Source organism: Neocloeon triangulifer, unplaced genomic scaffold (assembly GCF_031216515.1).
Source record: "Neocloeon triangulifer isolate White Clay Creek 2 clone unplaced genomic scaffold, ASM3121651v1 ptg000009l, whole genome shotgun sequence".
NCBI classification, from domain to species: domain Eukaryota; kingdom Metazoa; phylum Arthropoda; class Insecta; order Ephemeroptera; family Baetidae; genus Neocloeon; species Neocloeon triangulifer.
Genome location: NW_026775551.1, coordinates 5,637,384 through 5,661,257, shown reverse-complemented (window position 1 = coordinate 5,661,257; position 23,874 = coordinate 5,637,384). Strand labels below are relative to the sequence as shown.

The 23,874-nt window shown below is 36.8% G+C and overlaps 2 protein-coding genes across 2 annotated transcripts; both read right to left on the bottom strand.

Moving 5' to 3' along the window:
- Positions 1–943: 943 nt before the first annotated feature.
- On the bottom strand, positions 944–8,652 carry LOC132195494 (short stature homeobox protein 2-like). The gene is made up of 5 exons (XM_059617514.1): positions 8,412–8,652; positions 2,480–2,694; positions 2,226–2,283; positions 1,708–1,928; positions 944–1,314 (listed from the first exon to the last, which is right to left on the bottom strand). Exons 1-5 carry the CDS (start codon positions 8,650–8,652, stop codon positions 979–981), a joined length of 1,071 nt encoding a protein of 356 aa, XP_059473497.1. The 3' UTR covers positions 944–978.
- Positions 8,653–13,295: 4,643 nt separating this feature from the next.
- Positions 13,296–23,239, bottom strand: LOC132195493 (mediator of RNA polymerase II transcription subunit 1-like). The gene is made up of 9 exons (XM_059617513.1): positions 23,088–23,239; positions 21,408–21,736; positions 19,800–20,132; positions 14,903–14,994; positions 14,768–14,843; positions 14,611–14,645; positions 14,402–14,550; positions 13,836–14,289; positions 13,296–13,763 (listed from the first exon to the last, which is right to left on the bottom strand). Exons 1-9 carry the CDS (start codon positions 23,237–23,239, stop codon positions 13,503–13,505), a joined length of 1,881 nt encoding a protein of 626 aa, XP_059473496.1. The 3' UTR covers positions 13,296–13,502.
- Positions 23,240–23,874: the final 635 nt, after the last annotated feature.

Sequence of the window (23,874 nt, the reverse complement as noted above, 5' to 3'; positions counted from 1 at the left end):
TTTTGTTTTTTCTAAACAAAAGTTTTTAAATTAACTGAAACTACGGACAATTTGCACCCAAATTGGGGTAAAATAATAAATGTTTGTCGCAACTCCACACATTTCAAGAACAAAAGTTTCATCTGCTCATGGAAAAGCATCTCGATGGAAAAAGCGCAATAAAGTTGAACTCTGCTCTCGCCTGCAGCTCTAAGCAGCAAATAAGCAAGTAAACATGAAAGCAAGCAGCGAGCGAGCGCAAACAAACAAACGTTTGCCAATTCAATTTTGATTAGGTGCAAACACGCGTCGGACAAATCAGTCCGGCACATCGAGATTAATTTGCAGCGCAATTATTCAGCCGTGATATATGGAGTGAGGTGAAATTGGATCTGCCGCTCCGCTCGGCCATTCGTCTCTTGCCGCGATATAATTCCAACTGCACTGTCACCCAATATATTAGCGCGCGCCGCACCAGAGTATGAATTGCAAAAACAAATCAATGCGGTCCCGCGCTCTCGCGTCTAGTCAGGCAGGGGTTGTAATTAATGGAGGGTAATTGAATTTCATTAGTCGGCAGCAGACCACTTTATTTATTAATATTCTCTCTAGCGCTAACAAATATACGCTATTGCCAATGTTTATTTACATAATATGTGACACGTCAAAGTTTTGCACAGTTCAAATTTTTCAATGAAAAAAAAGAATTAATTTCATTGGAATGACCGTGACCTTTAATTTAATTTTGGCGTAAAACACTTGATTATCGTCTTGTTAATAATTCAAGAATTGCTACTTTTTACAAATTTATTTCCGATTGAATTTTATTCAAAACAGAGATATGAAATAATTAAATTAACAGCGTCGAATTTCAAAATGTCTTTCAACTCTATTTCAAGCGAAAATGATACTTGTGTTTTTTTTTTTTTAAATTTTATTTCTGATGTTTGCTTTATTGTTGAGGTTTAAGATCACATTCAGGGTGAAAAAGGGGCTCATTCACGCTGCCCTTTCCTGGGGCAAGCCAAGGGCCTCGGCGTGCTTCTTGGCCTTCAACCGCAAATCGGCGATACTCGAGTTCTTGCACAACAGCAACCGCTCGTGTTGAGCGGCCGCGGCGGCCAGGGCCGCCTGCAAGCCGAGCGGGTATTGCGGCGGACAGAAAAGCAGGGGTGGAGGCGGCGCGGAGGTGGCACTTTGCGCCGCAGAAGCCGGCGAAGAAGAACTTCTCGAGGGCGAACTGCTGCCAGTTTTGATGAGTGTCGTTGAAGCTGCTGAGGTTGGAATCGACCCTGACGCATTCTGATGATGCAGGGCCGCTGCAGCTGCTGCATACTGAGAGCAGAATCAGACCATTATTGTCATTAACGTGTGTAAAAATGTAGCTTGAAAGTATAACAATATTTTTTTTAAACAGTATGAAAGTAATTTTATGCATAAATATTTTATAATTATTATTTTTAATTTTTTTGAATAATTAAGAAAGAGTTGAAATAGAGAACATATAAAAATTTAAAAATAAAAATTTAAAATAATTGTTTATTTGTGTAAATTTCTCATTAATTTTATTTTATTTACAGAGACAACAAAACCATAATACTTTATTTTAATTTAATATTTATTAAAATTTAAAATATCAGAAATATGACGATCTAGATTAAGCAAATAAATATTTAATTTGTAGCAAAGAAAATTATTGAATTTTTGTAGTCAAAATTGTTAACGTACCTGATGAGCTGCACTGAGAATCGCAGGGTCGAAGGCAGGAAACGCGGCGGCGGCCGCGGCGGCCACGGCCGCGAAGGGCAGGCGATCGTAGCCGGCAGGACTGAGCCTGAGCGAGGGGACGCTGACGTAGGGGGCCACCCTGCAGGGTTCGATTGGTGTTGAGACGGGCGGACTCTGGCTCAACATGATTCCGGCTGCAACAAGACCAGAGAAACGTGTCTCTGAATTGTAATTAATTACACTGATTGCCTTAAGAAGTGACTGCGAGAGCAGCCTGATAGGGTTGAGCGTACGGCAATCATGATAATTAATCGTCCTTAGCCCGCGCGCGCCGCTCTCATTAGTGTAATTAAATGCTCGGGGCAAAGCGGGTGAGACAAGTGAAGTGACTTGAGCCACCCAATAAAGATATACTTAAAAGCTGGCTTTAGAAACTTTAAATTTGTTTTGCTAATCATACAACACTTGGGGATAAATTATCCGTTTTTAAATTTGAAATATAATTAACAGCATCTCACCTTTTTGCATTTGACTTTCATGTTTTCTGCATTTTGCTCTTCTGTTTTGGAACCAAACCTGTTGAAATAATATAATTATTTATTACTTCACACCAAAATCTTCGAAAATGTTGTTAAGGATAAAGGGAAAAAAGCAACCTTTGCATAATCAAGTTTTTTTTTATAAATAATCAAGGATTTAATAAAAAGCAAATAAATTTTAATCCTTCTTATACCATTTTGCTAATTTATAATTGCAATGCCTTATCGCTTACCTGCACTCTCGCCTCACTCAAGCCGAGTCGTTGGCTCAGCTCTTCTCGCATGAACGCATCTGGATAATGCGTCTCGTCAAAAAGTCGTTCCAGCTCGTTCAACTGTTCCAGAGTGAAGTTGGTTCTGCTGCGTCTCTGTTTGCTTTTACTTGATGGACACAATCCTGAGGATGCCGTGTCACCCTGTGGCGAATTCAAACCTGATGGACGCCGTTCTGCAAAATGAGATTACAAATTGTGTCTTAATTCAACTTTAGATCATAAATAACCAAGTATTTTAACTTGCTTTCTATGTAGTAATATTATTTATGGGGGTTGAAACACAAAAATTATTCAATTTATTATTCGATTGCAATATTGTACACGATAGAATGAAATTTTATCCACTTTGAAACTTGGATTAGCATGGGAAATCAGCTAGGATGGAAGTAATTCGTTAATACAATTTAAGTGACAGCGTTGTTGCTGATGCCGCGGCAAAAAAGTCGACCAGACGGCGGGGGAGTGAATTAAAATGCAAACAACACGGAAGCGTGCCTGGCGGAATTAGCCGCGCCGCCGAGCACTGAAATATATAATTCGCGGAATGTGTATCTGTATCAGCATGCATATAATCACGAGAATAAAAATAGAATAGGTAACTGAGTTTGCTCGCGCCATTTGAGGCATGACTAACTCGGGATAATTGCACTCAGTCAGTTTGGCGAGCGAGATTTGCAATTTTTATTGCGGCGCACGTTCGCTCGCGTCGAGAGAGCAAATTTTTCCTGCAAACACCAGTGAAACGGGATCCGTCGCGGCAACACAATTTATTTTGCACTGCTCGAATTAAACGCAATTAAGTATGCAAACAATGTTAGTTTAGTTTGGCGAATTTTTTTATTTTGATAAACAAACCGACAGTTTCAGCTGCTCGTGTTTTTCGGCCGGCGGCTTTTCTAACGAACGCGCGCGGCCCGGTGATAGATGAGCGGGCTGCATACCCGGTCGGCAAGGGGTGAGAAAAGTGAATTAATTAATGAAGTTAAGTGCTGCAAAAGGAGCAGGAGGAAAAAAAGGCAGCTCAGAGATTGCTCTTGGCCCGGTCTTGAGGGACGAATTAATTCGAGTTCTACCTCCTTCTGATACACCCCGTGCGCAAAGCCAACCACCCCTCGAAGCCTCCCTCCCTCTCCCTCCCGCCAGGGGTTAATGGTGTGCAAACAAGAAACTCATTGACAGCCTCTTTAAATCTCCCGCTAATTTGATTACACTTACTCGTTGTGCGCGGGCGTTTGTATGGTATGACTCAATTTGTAAGCGCGGCGATTAACAATTCACCCGGTGGGGGTGGTTTAATATGAAGCAAACGCAATCAAAGTTTTTTGTTTTTTCAAATCAAAGCTAACAATTCTGGTTCACTATTTGCATTAGACATGAAATGAAAAGTTTAAAATAAATTATTTTTATCGGAGTTGGCAAATAATAATTTGATGTTATGAAATAGCAACAAAATTTAATATCCAAATAACAACATAACATTTAGAGATGATATTTATTTTCATCTATACTTAAAAAAATTGCATATGCATTATAATAAAAATAAAAATCTTATTTGATATTATTCAACACGTAAAAAAAAAAATGAATAAAAATGAACTGGTTAAGTAAATTTTTAAAAATCAATGAGATTAAGTTTATTTTCTTTGCTCTTAAACGTTTTGTTAATAAGTATATTTTTTTAAACAAAACGATATAACATAACAATATGAAAGTTTTTTTGTTTTAGAAAATAAAGTTCGGATAATATTATTAATTATTCAAACTCATATATTTAATAAATTGCAGATTTCAAATTCCATAAATTTCATTTACAACAGGACATTCTGCGTTTTATTTACTTTATTTTTTTTCCATTTGCCAAAGATGGAATTCGCAGCCGCCACCGTATTCCGTATCCATAAATTTGAAAGCAGCTGCACGCATTTTCGCAGTCTGACGGAAAAAGTACCCTCGTTGAAATCTCACCGGAATTCATCCGACTAATATAATTTAGAGCTCGGGCGCGATCGCCAATTTATTGAGCCAGCAGCATCTTTTTCCGCGGCAGACTTTCGCGTAGTGCGGGGGGATTTTTATTTATTGTGCGATTATTTATTCAATTTAAAAGAAAAACACACACACGCTTGCGAGCGTGCAGGGTAAAAAAAGGAGGAAAAGGCTGGTAGGGAGGAGCGCACACTTCATTTGAAATTCAGCCGTAGCTGCGCGCGAGAGGCCAAATCGAATTATGGTGCTCGTCGGAATCAGAATAAAATAAGGCAAATTGAATTAGCAATGATAAAACACTGCGCCGGATAAAAATCTCGCTTGCTCTCCGCGGTCAATTTGCTGCTGCGTGTTTTTTCCTCCGGCGCGCGGGCGGGGTGCGCAGGGGTGGAAAAAAATACACAACCCCTGGCTCTGTTGAGGCCCGACCGACACCTCCTTTTATTTTACGAGCTATATATGGATAAGAACAGGGGCGAGAGATGTAAATTTGATTGAGTTTAATGAAGGGGTGCGGGCGGATTATTGCCAAGAAAAGCACCCCCAAAGAACCCATTTCGCAAATTGAGTGATGCTCCTTCTTTCGCGCCTTGCCCGATCGAATTCATTCGACTCTGCGTCGTAATTTTCCTAATGGAATTAAATCTGACTAATTAAATCCTCACGGCGGGTAATAAAATTTGCACGGCCCGCTTGACAAATTTCGCTCCGCTCGCGTTCTCTCTCTTGTTAATTAATTAAGTTATTAATTTTGTTATTCAACTCCGGTAGTGCCGCGGTGCGCTTTTTGCTGCCACCGGCGCCCGCTTTTGTTTGAGTTAATTGCAGGCACGAGGATTAAGCCGCTCGCAGTTGATTCTCTTCTGACTGCTCAAGTGTATCAGAAAGTGGAACTTTTATAAGAGAAGCCTTATTGAATCAAATGCTCTTTACAGTGAATAAATTTTAATTTAATTAATTACTGATGCAAATGGCCGATTTTGAGTGCAAAATACCTCATGTTGTGATTCGAATATGATTTGTCCTTATTTATAATTTAATTAAACATAAACAAAGAGGAAGACTTGAGTGATTTCTTGTGGAGTTTTAAAAATCACAAAAAAAAATTAAAGTTTAATGGAATATCCACATATTACAGTGCTTTTGTAAAACCATACCGGAAAAAAATGTAGCACTTATTGTTAGAAATACTCAAAAATATTTTTATTGATCGATTTTAAAAAGCGCTTCAAATTTAATCAATGATGCATATTAAGTTATTTAAAACCATAATATTTGAAGCAAATATTTTCCTCTAACTCTCATTTGTCATAAAGCTTGAAAACAAAAAGTAATCGATAGCTTTCTTTTCAATTTGTTTTAAAATTGAAAAAAAATTAACTTTCTTATATCACATACCAAATCCAAGCAAAATATTGAAATTATAAATAAAATATCATACTAACAATAAGTAGTAATATTTTTTTATTATTAAAATATATTTTAGAAAGTTTTTGTTTGACTCAAATGCAATTTTTTTTAAATGTATTTTATTCAACAGAGGTCAACTGCGGCTGACAGAGTTGTTTGATCTAGAAAGATTGGGAAAATTACTTGCGCCGTTTTTTCAAACTTGTCCTGCACTACCAGCAGTGCCGGCACTTCAATTGGATCCAACTCTTTCGTCGGTGAAAAAATGTTGGATCCAATTGGATCCAACACTTTCGTCGGTGCAAAACATGTTGAATACTAGATTTGATAGCCATAAGAAAAAGATTTATTTGACAATTTCACTTTGATGAAAAGGTCTTTAAATATTTGGGCAACACTTCAGATGAAAACAAATCATAAACTTTTTTTACTTTTTCATGTTCACTAATTTTTTTCCATATTTATTTTTAAAGTGTAATTAAAAGATTTAGCGAATATAATTTCTCTACAAATGAGAAGATTGAGAATTTTAATATTTTTGAGTAATCATACATGCATAAAATTTCAAACGAAAAAACTTTCTTGCATATTTTCGCTTTGATGAAGAGATCTTTAAATGTTTCTGAGCAAAAAAAAAAAATAAATAAGAAATTTCAAATTATGTTGGATTGCAAGTAATAAAAATTTTACTCAAAAAAAGAAATCTCAAATTGACCCGTTGACGACATGTATAGCTGACATGGCGTTTTGACTCGGGAGAGCTGCTCGAAAGCCAGTTAGACTCGCCGCAAAGGTATAAGTTCCCGTCTTCGTTCTCGCTGTTCAAATTAACCTACGAGGTTCAAAATTAAGTCTGATTTACATTTTTTACTCGGTCGAAAACGCCAGGTCAGCTATACATGTCGTAAACGGGTCAATTTGAGATTTCCTTTTTTGAGTTTAAAATTATAAATTAGTTTTGTGATTGAACCATGATTTTTTTGCAAGTCTTGTTCTGCGTGTTTAATATTGTTTACTTTTTCTTTCTACTAAACTAAATTAATTTAAGTATTTTTTTCTTTCTTAAATTTCATTTCACAGAAGTTCTGAATAAGATTTGCGCAGCTATTGCAACGATTGTTTTGATTCAATCACGCTTGTATGTACAAAATGTGTTTTTGCTCTGCGCTGGAACTGAATGGGCCGAGAGGGCGAGGGAGCGTTCGGCTGGTGAGAGCGGGCCAATTCCCGCTGCGGCAATTCCGCCGAATGATCCGTCCACCGGCGGCACTCACTCGTCGTTTTCCATGTGTATGTCCACCCCAGGGCATTGCTGCGACGGGGTGCGACAGACACACACACACAAGTGATCTGCCGTTCAATCAGCATAAATGGATTACGCGCGCATCGCAATCGCATGATTAGATTACGCTTTTCCGACCGACTGCTCGCCTAAACAGCGCGTCTTATTTGTATTTATGACTTCGCTTCTTTCTTTCCCTCCGATTTCGGTTCCCACTTGATTGCATTAAACGGGCAATTAGCAGCGCATCTCTGTCGGGCGAATTCATCGATTGCATCAATCACGCGCCAGTGTGATAACTGCGGTAATATTTGCATCCTCTAGATTCCATTTCAATCGATTATTATTATTTATTGAAGCATATTCGACATCAATAACGAAAATATTGAAATTCTTATACAATTTGAACGAAACTACTTAAAAATCAATCGTATTGTGTGCAATTTAAGATTCTCTTATTCAAATTATCATAAGAATATTAAGAACTGCAAGAAATACATTATTGAGTCGTCGTAATTTATCAGAAAAAATACTGTTTTTTCTGACAGCTTTTACAATTACAAAAAATCTTATTTTCTGTTTTTCAGAAAAAAATAAAATATTAGAAAGGCCAGAGTCAAAATTAACAAATTTTTCTTATTTAAAATATAAATTTTGCGATAAATATCATATTTTTTTCTTTTCATATTTTTGTTCAGAGATCAAAACCATAATATTATTTTAAAACATTGACTTGTCATTTTTTTTTAGGCTGTAAACCTTACATATATGTAAACAAAACCCCACAGAAGTGGAAACATTTGATTTTAATATAATTTTCATCAAGGTTTAAAAGCGTATTAAATTTTCTACTTAAAAAATATCAGAATTTGTCTGCAAATTGACTTCATGCAATGCTCTAAATTCATTTGTTTTTTTCTTACACTTTGTGCAAATGGAAACTGTTGTCCTGTTGTAATAAAGTATTAATTATGGATAATTTTTGGTGAAATAGGAAATATTTTTTTAGATGTCTTTTTACTGATCTATAAGACGGATCAGTTACCCATTTAATGCTTCAGAAACATAAATAAAACCTAATTAATTGAAAAAAAATTATATTTCAAATAATTTTTAACTTAAATGTGAAATCAGTATATTTTTAAAATCCATTGTTTTCAATAATACATTTTTAAAAGAATTAAAATTGACCACCATAATTGTCGAACTCACCCCTTTGCTTTTGCGGTTCGGCCGACGGCGCCGCAGCGGTTTCGGCGACGGTCAGGGTCTGCTGCGGGGAGGCTGGGGCCGCACCGTTCGGCTTGAGGGGCCACGGCGCCCCGTCGCTGACATTGCTGCTGGCAGGGCTGCTGCGGAGGCTGCGGGGGCTGCTGGGCGGTGTGCGGGCCGCCTCCACCTTGGTCTCGGACCCTTGGAACGATTGAGACACGAACTGCGTGAGCTGCTCCATCACTGAGACTCGCGCGGCTCACCTTCAATCAAAAGGGGTGAATTTCAGCCGGTCGGGGGCGGCCCCTAACCAATTACAGGCTCCACCCCTGCAGCCCTCGCCATTCGCGCGCACGCACCCTTCGAACACCCCCGCGTCGAGCCAAAAACCGCCATCTGCTGTTTCGCTGGAAAGCCTCTTTTCCCTCTCACCGAGGGGTGGAAGGGTTGACGGCGGGGGTGCGGCTTCGGCCGGGTAGCAAATTTTTACGTCTCTTTTACTGATTAAGTTGCCCACTCGAACACTTAATTCTCTTTATAACCTCCCATCAAGCTAACTAATGGAGTTTAAAAGCATTGGCCGAGCCAATTTTTTGAGACAACATTACTTTTAATTGAAACAGAGCTTAATTCGATCAGCGCCGAATTTAATCCGATTTTTGCCCTTTCACTCTTTGATTCCACTTTCCGGTGCGAAATTCGTCCCGCGGGTGCTGTTCCGGCCGGAGAGCGCGTTTAAGGGTTGAGCTTTTTGCGTTTGCATGCTGAATGAACGCGCCTGTGGATTCGGTCGCACAGGCAACCCGCGAAACACAACGAGCTGCGAGTATCATGATAAATAGAAAAATAAATTAATAAATCTTAACAACTTGTGCAAACAGTGAAAAAATGTTTGTTTCAAATTTTCATATTATTCTTCATAATTTGTGCGCTTAGTTTCTTAAATTGAAGTAAACTCTTATGATATTAAAGCAATAATTAAGTGATATACAGGCTTGTCCTAGGGTTGAAAAACTATTTTATTCACATGGCTTTTTGTTTTTGAAAACAAATCTTCAATGAGGCAAGCCCGTTTTTCATTTTATAATCCCCTGATCCTGTTATTTATCAATCTATTTGACACGATAATAAGAGATTTGAGAATGCTAAAATTTGGAAAAATAATTAAAAAAAATAAAAATAAAATAAACCAAAGATTGCATTAAATTTATTTGTTTCAGTATTTAATGAAAAAGATAAAATTTACTTGAATTTCCAAGAAGCTGCAATAAATATTTAAAATTTAAAAACCGAAACCTGACATTTATTTAATTTTTTAAAATAAATTTCAATTTAATATTATTATTTTTTTAAATTTAAAAAACATTAAATTGTTATTTAAAATTTTGTATCATGTTAGTTTTACTATATTTTGTTTAAAATTAAGTATGCATAAATTTAATTCGTTTATTCTCTAACAACAGGTAAAAGATAATTAATTTACGAGAAAAATAAAGAACTTGTATTAAATGTTTATTGAACTAGTGAAATACTAAAAATAAATATAATGGTTTAATTAAATAAATTATTTCATGAATCTACGAAAACAAAAAGTTCCGTACTTTGTACATTAAATCTGCGTGTCTCAGTCAGAGGCGGCGGCAATTCTCATTGGACCCATAAATTTGCTCCACATATGAGCGCAATTTTAAGTGGCACATTAACGCACAAAGTTGGCAGCGAGTGGGTTGAAGCGAATATAGGAGCTGAAAGATGAAATTTTATTTTGTAATCACAGAGAGCTGGCTGAGGTCGGGGCTGCGTGATGCGAGAGAGAATAAGAGAATTTCCACCGGGGGCTGCTTTATTGCATTACAAATCTCATTTTCTCTCTCCGGCCGCGCACATAATTGCATTCACACTGGCAGAAATATAAATTAAACGCTTAAAGCTAAAAAATGATAATTTACGACGACAAGTTCAGTGTGTTCGCGCGCCGAATTACTTTGCACGGAATTTTTCCCCCAGCCCGCTTTTTGTGCGCTCATCACCAGCGGAATATTTCTTCATTACGTACACGACTTGCCAAGGAGGGCTCTGGAGGTGGAGCTCACGGCATTTGTCACCGCTCTGATGTTGGAATTATTATATATCATCCGTTTGTAAAAGGAGCAGAGAACGGACCCTAGCGAGTTCGTAATTGATTCCAACAAACCACGAGACAAATTTATAACTTGCAAAACAATGAGTTGGAATCGAGAAGTTTAATTCAAGAAGGGGTGGAAAATCAAATTTTAAACAAAAGAACGCAAATGTTTGCTTAATAAGATAATTTTTGTTTTTAATGAAGGAATTTTTATGTAAAAATCCTGCTTTTTTATAATTATGATTCAAAAAATCACTTATATAAATTAATAAAATTAGCGGTTTCTAAACGAAACCTCGCTTTAACGTAATTTGAAGCGGAAAAGATTTGATGGCGAAATAATAGATCGACAGACGAATTTAATTATCAATTGTGCGAGAAGTGCGGTGTAATATTTTAGCCGCAACTTTTCAGAGCGTAACGAGATTAACTTTGGTAGAGAGTGTGAGAGAGGTCGGCGCTTTTCTATATGGAGCAAGAAACGGCACGTTTAGGGGTGGCGGAAAAACGTCACGCGGGCGGCGCTAATTAAGAGATATGACCCTGTGTGCAATACGGCGGCACCACTTAGCGACAACTGACACATTGCATTGTGTCTCGCACAAAAGCGTCCGCCGCGTCCCACTAATGCCATTTAATTAAACACACTTTGTTCTTGCTCTTCTGGACCATTAATGCCATTTTTCTGACCAGTCTTCTGAAGGGGCCCAGATTTACCCCAGCGCTTCTTTTGATTCATTTGTCCTTCTAGAATAAGACAATGAACACAGCTTTTTATGGCATCCCAGCTTGTTTCAAAGTTATTATCTTTTCCAAATTAAATCCAGAATATTTGAAAAATAATAGGGAGAATTGAAATTGCAAATTTGCAAAGAAAAATTGTATTAATGTAAAAAGATTTTGTAGTGATTATTTCTGTGATGTGATGTTAAAAATTTTAAGATTTATTTTCTAGATTTTTTCCTAAAAGCTTTTTCAGAACATGTCTGTGATTATTTTCTCCAATTGCTAAAGTTTGTTTTTCTTTTTATTTATAATTTTTTGTGAACATTGACTTGAACTTCAATCAACTTCATTTTGCAATTCTAAGGGTTACTGATAATTAGCCGAAGAATATTTTGTTGACCAAGAAAATTTAACATTTATTAAATTAAAAAAAGTTTATATTTTCAATTAAAATTTTAAAATAGAAACTAATTTTAAAAAATAATTTTGCGTTTAATTTAATTTTATTTAACTTATTAATGTTTTTTATGCAGCATTATATGATAAATATGATTTTATTTTATTACAGTTTTAATATTTTGAATTTTTATAATTACCAAATTTTTTTTTTTAATCAATTATATTATCTATTATTTGTAGTAAAATTTCACTTTTGACTTTACCAGACATTTTGGTGGGGGTAGGGGGATGCAAATGAAACGAATTATTCAAATTCGATCAGTGCAGTGCGCGCGGACAGCAATCCGGGTGCGTGTGTTGTCGGGGGGCTAATTGGATCAGGGCTCGTTAGAGTTGTTTTAAACGTGCGTTGGTGCCGACAGAATTATTTTATTAGTAAATTCACCGAGAGCTGCAGCAAACCAAACAAAAGCCGGAATGGATTTGCCGTGTTTCCAACGCGAGACTGGAGCGAGCGAGTGACCGCTGATGGAGGCAAAAGTTTGAGACGCCGCCAAGCACGACGCAAAATCAAGTCGCTCGCATCGAATCGTTCGACCGGAAGTGATTTGATTTGCACTCGGGACTCGTTTTGTCACCCACCGCAATTCATTCATTCGACAATATGGAGCAGCTCAAGATTATCCGAGTAAATGCACAATTTTGAACATCTTGTACTTTTCTTTTAAAAATTTGGAAGTAAAATTTAAATATTAATTTATCTATTTATTATCAGTATCCTTTTTATAATTTTGATTAATTTAAGAACTGTTTTGCAATTATAATTTTTTTGACACAAAAAACTTTTTTTATTATTGTAAATTATTTTCCCTTCCAAACTAATTTTTATTTAGCCCATGTTGCACATGTTTTTTTTTTTTGTCATTTCTTCTCTCTGTGTATTGCCGAGACTTAAACATTTTTGAAGTTCAAGGGTTCTTTGGCAAGAAGTCGCTTTGCAAATAATGTACACACGAGGCGAACTGCTCGTTCTTCCTTCCTGCTGCCGCTCTTCTTGGAAGGGTGGAGAAGAAGTTCAAGAGCGTACGTGTTTGTTCAGCGAATTTTATTTGGCGGCAATGCGATTAGAGTAACGAGTAACTCGATTACTTATTCATTCTTAAATCAGTTTAGCTAATCGTTTAATTTGCCGAGCGAGAGGGAAAAGGGATAACCTCGTTAGCGAAAGGAGAGCAATTGTCGTATAGGTCTGTGTAAACAACGTGCCAGCAGCGTACACTGCTTGTGAAAATTGAGAGGACGCACAGCCCCTTGCTCCGCTGGACGGACACCAAATTGGATGGAGCATCACACTAATGCACTTATCTGATCAAATCAATTGCCAAGCTGAAATATTGCGCCAACTTGGTGAGCGACTCGCTACGCACAAGCAATGGAATTGCTATGAGGAAAATCATCAAATTTCTTTGATAATGTTAATATTAAGTTAAAATTATATTGAAAATTTTAATTTGGATGAGTTATCAAAGCTTCTAACTTTTTGGTTGTAACAATTTATTTTGTAAATGTTAATGTTTATAATAATTATTTAAGCTTACGAATGCAATGGTTCATGGATTAAAATTGGTTTTGGATTATGTTTAAAAAACATTTTTATTGAAGTCTCGCGCTCTTTACGATATCACATGACGCAACATTGTAAAAGCTGCTGGTGCTCTTTAACAAGCAGTTTCGAAAGAACGACAGGAAAGTAAAATAAAATTGGCAGGTTTGCAGGAACATTCAGACGAGATGATGTGAGAAATCAGTTGTCGCGACCTTTGGCTTCGGCGGCGATCGATTTACTTCTTCCAGCCTCCGTGGCCGCCAGAGCTGCCACCTCCATAGCCGCCTCCGGATCCACCTCCGGATCCACCTCCGTGGCCACCAGCGGCGGCAGCAGCGGCACCCTCGGCGGCGATTTGGGCGGCCAGCTTGGCGGCGTTGGAGGCAGCGGCGGCGGCCAGAGAGGCGGCGCGGTCAGCCTGGGCCTGGGTCTGGTGCAGGTCGGAGATGGCAGCGGCCAGTTGGTTCGAGGCCTGCTGGGCACGCAGCTTGGCCATCTGCAGTTGAATGATTATTTAATAATGTAATTTTCCAGTTAAGAAATGAAATTAAGAAAAATTTGCACTTACGGCGACCATGCGCTCCTGGGCGCCGACCTCCTGAGCGGCCTCACCGGCGGCCTTCTCGGCAGCACCGGCGGCGTTCTGGGCAGAGTTGAGGGCAGCGGTGAGGGAAGCAGTCTGCTGGTTGGCCTGCTGGGCGGCGTTTTGGGCGGCCTGGGCGGCGCGGTTGGCCTGGTCAAGCTGGGCGATCTCGGCGCCGATCTGGGCCTGGGCGTCCTGGGCAGCCTGGTGCAGAGCGTTCACGATGGCCTGCTTGCCGGCGAGGGCAGCACGGGCGGTCTGGGCGGCCTGCTTGGCGTTGGCGGCCAAAGCAGATTTGGCCTGATAGGCGGCCTGCTGGGCGGCCAGGTTCTGCTTCTCGATGGAGGCGTGCGCCTGATCGGCGGCACTGCGGGCGATCGAAGAGGCAGATCCGCTGCCGCCGCCGCCGCCTCCGTGACCACCTCCGTAGCCACCGCCGCTAATTAAATTTGTTTGATTAAATTATTTTTTTTTCTCATGAAACCGGAGTGAATTTGAATATGTTAAGATTGGGAGTTTTTATTTATTTATTTGTCTGTTGATTTTCTTACCCGCCGCCTCCTCCGTGTCCACCGCCGCCACCGCCGCCTCCGTGTCCACCACCACCGCTGCTTCCGCCAAATCCGCCTCCGAATCCGCCACCAAAGCCGTGGTCAAATCCTCCTCCGAAACCACCACCACCTCCAAAACCGCGCTTAACCTGGAAATAAGACGTTTTAATTTAAAAAAATGAACCTTCCATTCAGTTTCAAATAATTACCCTGGTCTCCTGGGCGAAGGCAAATGCGGCAAGAGCTGCAAAACGGTTTATTAGTTAATTAAATACTTGGCTCATAAGTAAATAAGGGTGAAATTTACAGTCAAAATTTTGATTTCAATATAAAGTTTAAATTGATGAATTTCATTTGATTTCTTACCCACAAGGGCGAAGGTGATCATCTGGAACTTCACCATGTTGGTTGAGTGGGAGTAGTTTTGGGACTGAGGTGTATTCTGCAAATTGGAAAATTTGAGAAAAATCCTGAAGATTTAGCTCGGCGACTTGATCTCACCCTGCAAGATCCTGCGAAGCTCTCCAAGTGCTCCAATTGCTTGAAGGACCTAAGAGAGGTGAGCGGAATGATTTGCTCTGGCAGGTGCTTCACTATTTATACTGAAATCAGTGCATTGAGAGCAATTGCAACGAGAAGGGGGATCGATTTCCAAGCATCTTCCACTATCATTGCTCTTCTTTTTCAAGACAATTAAAATCCTCGGCGCGGCGGCCAGTCGGGCTTTTTGTTTCGTTTTGTTCGCCGCAAATCAAACTTTCCTCCTCGTGGCCGTCAACAATAATTCCATTAAAGTGTGATTTTTCCGCTTTAAGCCAGCGTGAATTTTACGGGAAGCCGCCGAACGACACAAAGCCTCATTAGAAGCAGCAAGCAAGCGTCCGCTGGTCCGTCGAACTCTTTATTCCGGCTTATGGAAATACCATTGGATTTCTTTCAGGCTAGCGAATCTCAGCCGCCAGACCGCGATTCATTGTTTCAGCGCCGCCAGAATTGAAAGAGAGCCCCGTTGCGAATTTGGTGCTGCAGCTGTGGATTTCATAATTAATCTGCTCTGGGTCCTGGTGCTTGTAAAATTAAACAGCGTGGAATTAATATTATATCACGAGTGCGATTAATTTATTATGAAGAAAAAGTTCCATTAGTAAATAATTTAAAAAATTACATTTAATTCTTAATTATAACTCAAGAGTAATTAATATAAATAATAAACTGATAATAAATGTATTAATTTCCCGAGATTTCATTAATAATTTTTATGGAAATAATAATAACGTTTTGAACTATTCAGATCTTATACTTATTTTTTTTTTAATGGAAATGAAGATTTGGGCTTTTCCTCGTTGCAAAAAAATTGTTTTTACTCAAAAAACCTATTACATTCTAGGTTGGTACTTGAATTTGTTAGTTTTAAGATTTTTATTTTTATGTTAAAATGTGGTTTTTTTCAATTTTGCAGATTTTTTGTATTTTTCTTGCTCATGAAATAGGGTCGCAGACCGTGACCGAAACTGGTAGAGCCGTTTGTTTTTGAATAAAAACAATTTTTTGCAACGAGGAAAAGCCCGAATCTTCATTTCCATGATCATCTCCTCGAGTGTCAACTTCTTCAAACAAATTTTTTTTTAATTTTATTATTAAAATGACGCAAAACATGTGTATTGATAAATTAAATATTTAATCAAATCATAATTAATATTATACATTTAGGAAATTTTTTTATGTGTTAGCAGAATGTATTAGCGGAAAATATAAATTGATTCAAATCCCACTGCGCCTCTTTTACTTGAAGACACAATCAAGCATTTCTGATTATTTTTGATTTTACAGTCGAGAAAGAAGTCATTGTAAAAAAACGTGAGAACAGATGTTGTCTTTGATTGGACATTAAAAGAGAGGAGACCGGTGCTCCCGTTGAATAACAAATATCAAATGGTCCGTGCGTGCCGACGCGTCCGACTGCTGTCGTGCGGCCTTTCGAAAAATAATGAAACGATCAGCAGCAGCAAGAAAGGCTCCTATTAAAAGACGTTCAGCTTTCTTTGCAAATCTTTTATTTGCCAAAGTGATCGATGACAGGCACAGATTCAATCGCTGTACAATCACCCACAATTTTACGACCGAACTTGTAGCTCAGTAAAATATTATTTTCATTATTTGTTTCATAAAACGCACAGAGGTTAATAATTATCAGTTTGTGCACGGTTTCTGCTGCAACGATCGTAAAACATTAGTTATTACTAGTTTTCCGTCATGATTTTGTTGCCAGTTGCGTTATAGTCGAGAAAGGGGCAGTCATAGGTTGGTTTCTATATCACGGGGAGAATAATTTGTAGAGCAGAGGTCTATCGTGAAACAGTGGCATTTTTTTAATCTAGCGCAGCAATTATGCTTTTTATGCCAACGACACGCACAAAGTAAAAGTTTTAATGGAAATTCAAAAAGGCAGAATGGATTGAAAAACATAATTATTCAATTATTTTGAACCTTTTCAATTTAAATATTTAAATGCTCCAGTTGTTTTCCATTCTTCTATATTGTCAGTTTTATTCGTTCTAGATATAATTTCCAGTTACAAAAAATAATATTTTTAATTTTGTCTTGCGTCCAACTTTGCTGCTGACATGATTGTACAAATTTCTGTTGCTCTTTTGTAAAAGATTACCAGATATTAATAAAACAGACACAAATCCCAGACAAATTACAAGCATTTAGCGTATAATTATTTTTTCTACTCCACGCTTATTTAATTAACTAATTGGCCAACAAGGACAAGCTCAAATACATCTTTCAAAACCCTGTTGTGTTTTTATGCTAATGAGAATTTTTGCATGTCGAGAAGAATGACATGAAAGCTCCATGCATAATTGTTTCATAAGATCGAGTTTCAGCGGCGGACACGCGCCCATGCGGCCGAAATTGAAGTGGCCTTAATTTACGAAAATCTCGGCAGGATTTGTGAAAACTCGTGTACGCAGCATAATCTTTTTTCTCACGTTAGTGGCACACAATAAGCTCCTGCGAGAGCAGATTACGTGTGCGTCTATAGTTCTATGAAAAAATTACTTTCTCTCACTACGACAAGCAAAATTTGACCATAACAAAGAGCGTTACAAAAGCGTAGCTAGTTTACCCGAAAAATAATAGTTTTCCTTATAAATTCTGGTCAAAGTTTTTGTGTGTGTCTCAGTCGAGTGCACATTTTGTGTTTTAAAAATAAAACTTCAGATCTTTTGTGAATTTAAAACGTGATGAGTAATGAGAGCAACAAGTTCATCTTGATAGAATTGTAGAGGAAAGAGGAATTACAAGAAATAATGGAGAGCTGTTTGAATTCCCTTGGAAAGAGATTTTATTTGTCGGGGCATTGCCTCTGTCTACAGTTCTTCGCGGCCGTCTGCGGGCGTGCAAATTAAGTGGCCAGTCTACAGCACAACAATTGAAATGCCAGACTAAGCAAGTTCAATTCATTTATGCAAGGTTTTTTCATGTCTGGTAATTTCCCTAGCGAATTTATAAATTTAATACTAATATAATACTAAATTGCTATTTAGAATTATTAAAATACTTTTTATAATTTTTTTATTAAATAAAAAAGTATTTATACGCTTAAAAGAGTAAAAAGTATTTTAATTATTTATTCTTCTATTTACGTATTAATAAGTTTTTTATTTAGAAATTTTTATCAATATCTTTTAATAATCAAATTAAAACATTTCTATCAGAAAATTCCTCTAACCAAAAAATTTTTATCACAAAATTTTTTCTCTTCTTTGAATCCAAATTATTACAGATGCTGCAGACTTTCATGAGTCCAATAAACTCGAAAAAAATTCATACTTGCATATATCTGATCTTTTCGCCGTGATAAAGCCAATTTGAGACAGCGAAAAAAATAGCGAAGGGGGTACCATTGCTATCAGAAAATTTCTTTTCCCGAAAAATTTTTGTATCAAAATTTTTTTACTGCTTTGAATCTTAATTGTTACAGATGCTGCTGACTTTCGTGAGTCCACGAAACACGAAAAAAATTCATCCTTGCATATATATCTGACCTTTTCGCCGTGATATAGCCAATTTGAGACAACGAAAAAAATAGCGATAAAATACCCATAAATTTATTATTAACACTAAATCTTCCATGATGTTTCATAAATTGCTATGTAAATATAAATTAGAATAATTTTTGTTTTTGCATCTTGAAACATTTGCAACATATGGATAAAATATATGAAAATATAAACACCATTCCATTTTAATTGTAATTTTTATTATTATTGTTATTATAACATTAATCCATTTTTAGGCGTCACCACGATGTGATGTACTGACTTGATGCCCCATTTGCAACATAGTACAAAAATTGAGAAAAATAAAATAATTCCAATGTATCCGTAAATTAAAAAAAACCTCTTTTACATTATTATTATAATATTTTTTTCAGCAGGCTATAGAAATAAATTTCTTTATATAAAATTCTATGAATTAACGTTTGTTGCATGAATGTGGAAGTTATTCATATTGAAAAAAAAATTAATGCCATATGTCTGCAATATACACGTTCAAAATTGTGGCCAGATTGATTGCTTTCGCGCGAGCAGGGCATCAATTTGAAGCGTCACATTCCTTAGCATAATTAACCTCAGACGATTCCGGGCGCTCTCTTGCAACACGCACCTTCAAAAACCGCGATCCTGCTTGGCACAAATTTCTAATCGCCACACGACGTACGAGTTCAAAGAAATTCGAAAAGCACGGAAATGCAGACCAGATTCTTTTAATATTAATTTTGCAATTTGCAATGTAGGACGAGTTTATTTGCTATTTGAACGGTCCGATCGCTTCGATTCTTCATTTAGCGACAATTCATATTTGTGTTTGCGCAGTTGAGCGGAAAAATCAAGATGCAGAAAGATGAATTTGCCACGTACCCGCGCGACAGATTGTAAATCGTGAGCGTCAGAGCACAAAGGGAGTAAAAGTCGGCGATTTAATTGATGCGCTCGGCTTGGAATAATAAAGTGTAACGTTTTAATATTTTAAATAAAAAATCCACAACGGAATTTTTTTAATCATTTGGCTTATAATTTATTGTCATTTTTATTAATCTGTATTATAATCATAGAAATTTATAAACGCAGGTATTCTTTAAATTACAGGGTAAAAGTTAGTTGGGAAACGCCAAATTTAATATAAAATATAATTTTTCCAAGATTTTAAGAGATCAGATTGAATGTGATAATCTTATGTTAATAATTATAATTTTTAATAATATTATATACAAGAATTTAATTGTATCAATTACAAAAAAACATTTGATTTTATGGCATTTACTGTCCTTGATTGATTGATTGAGTTTGATTTTTCTCTCACTTGATGTTCACTGCCCTCCACTCACTCTCACTGTTTCTCTTTCTAAAGATTTTCCCCGCGATGAAAGGCCGCGGCGAAGGTTTCTTGTTAGATTTGAGTTCGTTTCTGATGAAATCCACAATGTCGATTGTAGTCGTCGAGGGGACGGTGGTGGTGCTGGAAACACTCGGGGTGCTTGAAATCAAGGGTGCTGGCGCCACACTGCTGGTCGATGTTGTACTAGGGGTTGATGTGGAGGCGGCTGGGGTTGAAGAGATAAAGTTCGTATCTTGGAAGGAGGAAATCGGGTCCAAAGTGTAGCTCTGGAGTAAAATCGCCTCATTGATCAGAGACGGAGCCGTCACAGTTGAAAATATATCTGAAAATTAATTAAAAAATGTGTTTTTAAAAAAGTCACACGAGTTTGAAAAAATCTCTATGATTTGCAATTACTGAAGCTTAAAAGTGCTGAAAGTAGGGCAGGTAAAAAAAAAATTGAGTAACGCTTCATACTTTGTGAGAAATGTGCGAAATAATTTCACTGAGCTCTGCGCAGTGCTGTTTACTAAACATGGAATATTGACTGTTTACTCTGTCTATATGAAATTTCTTATAAAGAACCCTGAAAAATTTATATGAAATTCCAAAGAACCAAACAACAAAAAGCGAAAAAAATAAACATTTATCTATGTCGAGATCGAAAATCAATAAAATCATTTAGATATAATAAACCAAAATCCTGTAGTTATAAAAGCTTTAATATTCAACTTTTTCCCCGTAGATGTTTTAATAATTGAAGATAAAAAAGAGTTTATTTGTAAAATTATAAGAGAAATTGTATATAAATATCAGTATTATGACGTGAATGAATTTTTCATCTGTATAACAATGAAATGAAATTTGATTGATAATTGTGTGAATGCGTTGATAATTTATTGAAATAAAAATTATTCTGAATCTGAACCAAAACATGAACTGTACCATACCTCCCTAGCAACATATAATTAAAAAGCCAAGATTTTTTAAACAACATTGAACAATAATTTTCATAAAATAATTTTGTTCACCTTTTTTTGGAGCCCAATAAAAATAAAATCGTAGATTCCCAGTATTCGTTATAAGTTTATTATTAAATTATAAATGTTTTTCACTTTTTTTCTTAATAAGGTTGCAAAATAGATCAACATTTGACAGTTAAATTTTTCACTCCAAAGCTTCAATGCTGCTTAAATGTTTAAGTCAAGAGTATTTCGCTACAAGAACACATTGCAAAATTAAATGATTTAATTAATAATTTTTGTTAAAATTATTTAAAAATTAAATTAATGAATAAACATGAACAAATAAGTAACTTTTTTAAGAGAAAAATTTGAAAAATAGCATAATTAGCTGACAAATAATATCTAAAAATATATTATTTTTGTTATAAAAACGTTTTAAAAATAATAAAATTAGTATTCACTTGGCTCTTTTTAAAATAAATTTAAGTGAAATAAAAGATTTCAAAAATAACAAAGATTCGCACGACTGGTCCTTGTTTTCAGTTTTTTTTTTTTTTTTTTCAAATTTACAAGCATATATTTTCATCTCACCTCCTTGCAAGTTTATTCTTATGGAAATTATTATGAGAATTAAATAGAGAAATTTAATGTACCTGATTGCGGCGCTCTAGTGGTGATTGAAATGCGATCAGCGTCCGCCTCCACCCGATTAGCAGTGGTCGTTGTCGTCGACGTTGTTGTTGTTGTCGACGATCCGCTCAGGTCGATCAACTTGGCCGCTTTGGCAGGGTTGTAGATGACCTGCGTGTGACTGGGAAATACGCTGCTGACCCTTTGCTGGCGGAAACTGTTGTTAATTCTGATCCTGGCAAAGGGTTGTTCGGTGGTTGTCGTTGTCGACGGCCGACTACGTTTGATGTTGTACGAGCCAAAGTTTTTGCCGTCCAGCACGGCCGCCTTCAAATTCGAGTAGGACTTGCTGCTGACGAAGGATGGTTTTTAATCCGGTTGCTCGTTTGAATCGAGTTGAAGCCGCGGTAGATTTCGTCTGAGAATTGCGAAACGTTTAATGAAAATCGAGGAGGATATATTTATCTAGGAGTATGAGAGATGCTTTATTTAATTTGCGATGGCACAAAGGGCCACGGCGTTATGCAATATGAAGGATTTGTTTCCGGATCTCATAATTGAATTGTGGGAAATATGCGGAGATGCCATTTGTTGCACAGCGCCGCTCTGATGATATGTGGCGCTAATTCACCTTTGTCTGGATAAGCGTTCGTTTTCAGCAGCAGTTGTTACTGCACTTAAAGTAGGGCTATTAGAGAATTTAACAAGCCAGAAAAGAACGATTTATGGTTTGTTGCATAATTGAAATTGGGATGCCCTCAAAATGTATTACAATATTAGAGTCGCCGTTATTTGTCCGAAATTTTTTTGTCAGAAAACAGCACTTTGCATTGTCAGAAAATAAATTGTCAGAAAATAATTCATCAGAAAACCTGTTTTTCAAATGTCAGAAATTCAAAAGTAAGTAATGCAAGAGTCAGAAATTACTGATTTAAATCAATTTTAATATTCATATCTCATGAAGGCTGTTGTGCTCACAAAATCAGAATCAAGAATAATAACATTTTTGCTAGCAGTAAGTATAGATTTTAGTCTACTTCACATAAACCAAGACTTAAACACCTGTGCACAAGCAAAAGCTTTTTCTGAGTTTTCTGATAAATGAATTTCTGATAAATGGATTTCGGATAAATAAAAACTGTTGTTCTGATAAATGATTTGTGATGAATAATTTTTGGACAAATGCCGAAAAAAAATTTCGGATGTCTTTTTTTCTGACAAATAAGGGTTTCCCCTACTTTATTCGTCTCAACAGTTTTAAAAGAAAAAAAAATCACTTTCCTTTTGGACAAGCTTTACATAAAAAGGATAGCGACAGAGAAATCGTTTTACTACAAGAACTTGAAGCAAATTATAATTTATGATTATTCAAAATAAATTAATAAATAAACCAATGGATAAATATTAACAAACATATAACTTCTTTTTTGTAAATAAAAATTTAAAAAATTAAATTAAGTTGACAAATAATATTTTTATTTAAAAATAATTAACTTTTATAATAAAAATTTTTAAAAGTAATAAAATAGTATATCTTTAATTTTTATTATAAATCAATTTTTTGTAATAAAATATTGTAAAAATGTTTAATTAACTCTTAGGTCTGGTTCTTAATTCCTTGTTTTCAGTTTTTTTTAAATTTTCAAATTCGTAAGCTTATCTGCAACTCACCTCCTTGCATTTTGAGCAGTTCTTGGACGAACCTGGCGAGGGTGTAGGTTGGTTCGCGGTCGATGGGCGGCAGGTGTTCTTCGTGCACAAGAAGGGCGGGGACGATGTCGACCCTGGCGCTCACCCTGAAGGGCGCTGCCGCCAGGGCGAGCAGCAGCAAAAAGAGCTGCTGAGAGGCGCCCATGCCTGACGGAGCCGAAGGATCGAGTGAGTGGCTGCGAGAATGCGACCGACTGACGAGAGTCAAAAGTCAGGGGCCATTTGGCACACACGGCAGGTGAAACACGAGCAGTGCGTGTGTGCAATTAAGCAAGTCGTGGGTGCTGCGCCTTCTCGTATCTCTCTATTACGTTCTCACGCGTGCAGCAGAATTAATTCGGCGCCGCCGCGCGTTTCGCAATCGTGACGAATAGAGGGGATTTACGAACGACACAAATTTCGAACGCTCCCATTATTTCCACTCGATGGGAAATGAACTTCAGGAAGATGCGCTCAAAATTCTATTATAGCAATCTTGCTGTGCGGTGACATCGATTTTCTTGTCAAAAAACAGCGTTTCAAAAATGGTATTATGTCGATTCAATTTTTATTTTTACAAAAATTGTAAAGATTATGTTAGATAAGATATAAGTTTATTGCATTAGACAATTTTTATACATCTATAATTTTTGCCTTTACAAAAAGTCATTAATTCGAAGAAGAAAATATCAAAATGTATCATTAACAAAAAAAGCCAGACACCAGAATTTTAAGTAAAGTGCGCACAAAAATGTTACCTATCACCTATCCTATCCACCTACCCTTTATTTTTATAAATAG

Bases quoted from the DNA above. Each gene is read 5' to 3' on its own strand.
- LOC132195494 (XM_059617514.1), bottom strand. From the start codon at position 8,652: ATGGAGCAGCTCACGCAGTTCGTGTCTCAATCGTTCCAAGGGTCCGAG. The intron at 2,284-2,479 runs GTAAGCGATAAG...TTATTTCAACAG, and splicing joins TGAGTGAGGCGAGAGTGCAG to GTTTGGTTCCAAAACAGAAG. The intron at 1,929-2,225 runs GTGAGATGCTGT...ATTACAATTCAG, and splicing joins TGAAAGTCAAATGCAAAAAG to AGACACGTTTCTCTGGTCTT.
- LOC132195493 (XM_059617513.1), bottom strand. From the start codon at position 23,239: ATGGGCGCCTCTCAGCAGCTCTTTTTGCTGCTGCTCGCCCTGGCGGCA. The intron at 20,133-21,407 runs GTACATTAAATT...ATTAATTTTCAG, and splicing joins CACTAGAGCGCCGCAATCAG to ATATATTTTCAACTGTGACG. The intron at 13,764-13,835 runs GTAAGTGCAAAT...ATTCAACTGCAG, and splicing joins CCCAGGAGCGCATGGTCGCC to ATGGCCAAGCTGCGTGCCCA.